General features: G+C 39.0%; 1 protein-coding gene across 1 annotated transcript; it reads right to left on the bottom strand.

Annotated features, from left to right (window-relative positions):
- Positions 1–328: 328 nt before the first annotated feature.
- Positions 329–3,898, bottom strand: LOC107197807 (neurogenic differentiation factor 1). Its single transcript, XM_015607629.3, has 2 exons — positions 2,579–3,898; positions 329–897 (listed from the first exon to the last, which is right to left on the bottom strand). The coding sequence occupies exons 1-2, from the start codon at positions 3,192–3,194 to the stop codon at positions 860–862; spliced, it is 654 nt and encodes a 217-aa protein (XP_015463115.3). The 5' UTR covers positions 3,195–3,898; the 3' UTR covers positions 329–859.
- Between the last annotated feature and the right edge of the window lie 781 nt (positions 3,899–4,679).

The following is a 4,679-nucleotide window of genomic DNA, read 5'->3' as shown; positions in this document are numbered from 1 at the left end:
GCACACTGCTGGGATGGGACAGCTGTGAATTCAATGTCACCAGTGGACTTGATTTTCTGGGCCAATGCAAACACACTCTTATACACACACAGTTACATACACACCTGCAGCAAAGGCACATTTCACATGCTGGTATATTAACAACTTTTTTCACTGTTAAAGTGTTTAAAAATGGTCTGCATTCATAAAGGGAAATGGCCTTAATAAAAACATCCAAGCTTCATCAATCTCAAATCTGCTCGGCTGACACAGGAAATAAATTTATTCCCAAGGCTGTGCTTAACATCACATGTTCATATATTTAAAAAAAAGAACAATGCTAGAGGTGTTAGGGTTTAAGCAAAAATGCAAAAGATGAGTTTAATTTAAATACAGAAATACATAATAAATAACACATATTTTTAGCATAAATAATTAAACAAATAAATACACCAATATATTAAAGTTAAAGCCACAATCAGTATCAACAGTGCAAAACAATACAGCTCTAAATACAAACATGATGGTAGGCACACATTTCAGCTTGCACTACCAAAGATGCACATACAAAACATTTAAACAGGCACCCCAATCAGTTCCTCAGCAGTTCCTCTCATCTCCAACACAGATAAGTGGCATGTTTTGCTCCAGTGAGGCCTCAACATGGTCTCATTCACCAGCAAAACACAGCAAAACACAAGGCCTCATTCTCTCACCCACATCCCATTAGAATATAAAAAGCATCCTGTGTGCCCAGCTCTGAGTGGAGGGGCTGTTCCATGGTGAGAAGTCTGCAGATGTCAGTCTGCCCCGATGCCAAGCCACTGCTGAGGTGGAGACAGGATCTCTCTCTTCAGCCAAGCTGAATCCACCCTGCAAGCTAATCCCACTTTATCCAAGAAAGGCGAGCTGTCAGATCTGGAGTTGAAGGAGAGAAAAGCAGGACAAACATGAGCATTTAGATACATTTTAATGACCATTCAACAAGTCACAGGTCCAGGCCTAACAAAAGAGGCACACTTCTTCATTAAAATGCTCCTCTTGATGAGACAGTACACTGCAATGTGGTTAAGTAAAACACACAGCCCCCTATTGAGCACTAAACTCCAGGGTTGGACAGCTGGGATTAAAACAATACAACACAAAAAAGAGACTGTTTAACAACGTCTGTTTAAGTGATAAAACCCCTATTTAGAAACAAATGAGCTTCAAAGTATTTGCATATTCACCCATTTAACCACTCCATACAGGTGGAGAAACTTAGCTTGACTCATGTACTGTATGCATGTTTAGTAGTAATTGTATAAAACAAAGAATTACATATATAAATATTGTTGCTGTTACTGTGTCTAAATATAATTATGAATGGAATGAGTGGACCAACAGAAATGTTGATATTATATAAAGTATAGTGTGACATTTCTACTGCTCAGAATAAGAGATAAGTCACATTTTAGGTCATCTGATGCAGGGAGGTGCTCCTATTTCATTTACACTCACTGATTAGCCTTTACCTATGTGTTGGGAAATGTGCTCTCTAAAACCCAAATGGTAATGTAAAATCCACAGGTTTATGTTAACAGCACTGACACTTTCTGGAAATGTAGTTTTATATTTGTGTTTCTTGGCACTCTATGTAAGCACAATTTAAAAGGCTTCTATATGGACTGTATTTTAGGATAATTCAATTCATTAGGTTTATTTTATGTTTCGCACAGTTTGTTTGTGTTCAGCTAAAATTACATGAATGCTGACAAAGGTGGTAAATAATGTGGGCATTAACCCACTCATTCCAACAACTACTTCTAGGATGATACTGAAAAACACCACAGAACACCATTAAAAAATCCTTGCTTTTCTATTTCTTTGCAGCTGTTTCAGAATTGCATGATAGACAAACTTGGAATGGAATAAAATATTTTTACTCTAACTTTCGTTGAAAGTTAAAAAGGTTTCTTCCTTTACTTGTATAGTTGGCACCTTGATTTTTGACATTATACATCAATATCTAACAAATATATGAGTTGGAAATATATTTCAAAACATGTAAAATATGCCAAATCTGTATATTGCCATATAGCTGTATAGGATGCATTTTGATGGATCTAAAGTAAAAACATTTATTTACATGTTGAGTCACTATCATTATTTCTTGTTTTTTTTTGTTCAGACTCATAATCACAAGTCTTTATCACAAACCTGTTTTGAAGAACTCAAAGAACCCCACATAGAAAAGTAATTCATTGCCATTGCTATTTTTATCTTTATGTGGCATACTTTTATCTTTATGCGGCATTCTTGTCGAGAAGCGAAGAAATAATTTCATTGTACGAGGGAACTTCTTACTGTGCACATGACAATAAACTCTTTGAATTTTGAATCTAAATCTGAATCTATTTATTTATATGTGAAATAAATATTTATTCCGAAATGTATTTAAACCAATTGCAATGCAAGAAGGATTAGGGCAGTGTTGGGCTGTCTTGATTTAATTTCTGTAATATTGAAGATGATCATTTAATTCTTCCTATATTTATTTGTCATTTGGTGATTAAATATTTCTTTATTTGAAACTCATTAAACATTTAATCCCACTTACCGCTGGTGTTCCAGATTGCGCTGGTCTGGTTTTTGTAGCCGTTTTTCATACATTCGTCTACGTAGGACTTGGGGTCACAGCCGGACATCAGGATCTCCCTCAGCAGCGCGATGTAGGCGATGGCGAGCCTCAGCGTGTCGATCTTAGAGAGGCGCTTTTCGTACGGGAACGTGGGCACGTGGCACCGCAGTTGCTCGAAGGCCGAGTTGATGCTGAGCATGCGTTTTCGCTCGCGGATGTTGGCTGCGTGCCGCTGCACCTTGTACGGCTGCTGCTGCTCGTGGTCCTGATGATGATGATGGTGGTGGTGGTGCTGGTGTTGCTGCTGGTGGAGGTGACTCGATAGGCGACGCTGTGGGTGTTTGCCCCCGGTGTGCTGATCGTGCCCTGGGGAGCTGTCCGCTTCAGCACCGGCCTCCAGCCGCGGGGACTGCCACTCCAGGTCGGTGAAGTCTGGGAACATGGACTGGCATCCAGAGGAGGACCACGGCGAAAGCTGACAGTCGAACAGAAGAGAATCGAGCTGGGACTGAAACTGGAAATTGGGATCCATTTGTCCCCAGAAAGCGAGGTCTGTTGTGATATCTTGATCAAAGTCAAATAATGTCTCCTCCATTCTGCAATTCAGTCTTGGTGCAGTTGAAGGCAATTTCTGGAGATTTCTGCCTCTAAAGTAAGTTGTCTTGGCACTACCCCTATGTTAGACAGCTGTGTCTTTGCGATATTTGCCTTCAGTAAGCCCGCTTGGTACCTAAATAATGGGTTCTAAGGTACACCACTTCTTTGTCCTCGTAGTACACCTTTGATAAATGTGCCCCTATGATGGACCACTATGTCAAAAATAATTACAAGCTACTACTTCTAAAATGTTCGCCACTGTATTTGCCCCTAAGTTAGACCACTGCTTCTGAGCTGTTTGCCCCTAAAATAAACCTGTTGTACTCTAGATATTTACATCTATGGATTTTTTTTTGCCCCACTGCTTCTAAGATATCTGCCCAGATGTCAGTCAACTACCTTTGAGGTATTTAAATACAAGACACCAAGATATTTGCCTCTTTGGAAGTCCTCTACCTCAGATATAACATATGACCCAATGGTAGACCACTCAGTCTATGTTATTCCCGCGATGACAGACCACTGACTCTACGATGTGGTCCTATGTGGTCTCTCGCCTCTCCTGACACTAAGCCAAGCTCCACATGCACTAAGCCCATGCACGGGGATTAAATAGGACCGGGCCTGGCGCGGCTCGCAGCAGGGTGCTTCAGGTCCATTCAACAGGTTGAAAAAGAGCTCATTAGGACACGTGCCTCCTCCTAATAGTGCTCTCATTGCGATTTAAAAGCGAGGGGCGCGTTCAAAAGAAATCAGCCCGTCTTGAAGAAGCAGACGGAGAAAAGGAAACACGTGCACAATTGTAAAGTTGGCCTAAGTTGTTTCCCATACGGCTCAAAGGATGCGACAATATTTACTATGGACCTAAACGTCTTGTTTGTTGTGCGCATTTTAAGAGCTTTGAGTAAAAGTCTATTGGAAAAGAGCGCGTGGCGAGGAAGGAGTAAAGTGTTGGTACAGCTGCTGAAACATAAACCCAATTTTATGGTGCTTTAATGAACTTTACCATTTTTTCATGTTACCTTATTGCCTAGATTATTTAATCAAGGTTGTTAAGAGTACAAATAATAAGAGCATACACTAAACTGAGCCATGTGTGTACAAGACTGTAATTTTAAGATGGATTTAAGATTATTTAAAACCTGCAAACTTCATTTATACTAAAATAAATTATACAGTTGTTTTTATAACACGAATTTATATTATTATTATTACAAGTTCATCTTGAAAGGCAAAAACAGCAGTAGGTTTGATTTTGAAAGTTAGGGACAATTAACTGCACCTGCCCCCACTGTTGTAATGTGTAAAAAACGATAGCATATTCTGTTAAAATGTAAAAAAAACATGAGTAAAATTATTCTTGTGTAAAATGATGGCATTTTATTCATGCTCATTCAGTTGTTTATTCAGTTTTTTTATCGCAGCAAATTAACTTATATTTAGATCACAATACAGATTTTTTTTTATTTAATCATGGTCTTTT

This window comes from Astyanax mexicanus, chromosome 11 (genome assembly GCF_023375975.1).
Source record: "Astyanax mexicanus isolate ESR-SI-001 chromosome 11, AstMex3_surface, whole genome shotgun sequence".
Classification (NCBI taxonomy): domain Eukaryota; kingdom Metazoa; phylum Chordata; class Actinopteri; order Characiformes; family Acestrorhamphidae; genus Astyanax; species Astyanax mexicanus.
The sequence above is the reverse complement of the archived record's forward strand: the minus strand, read 5'-3'. Positions and strand labels throughout refer to the sequence as shown.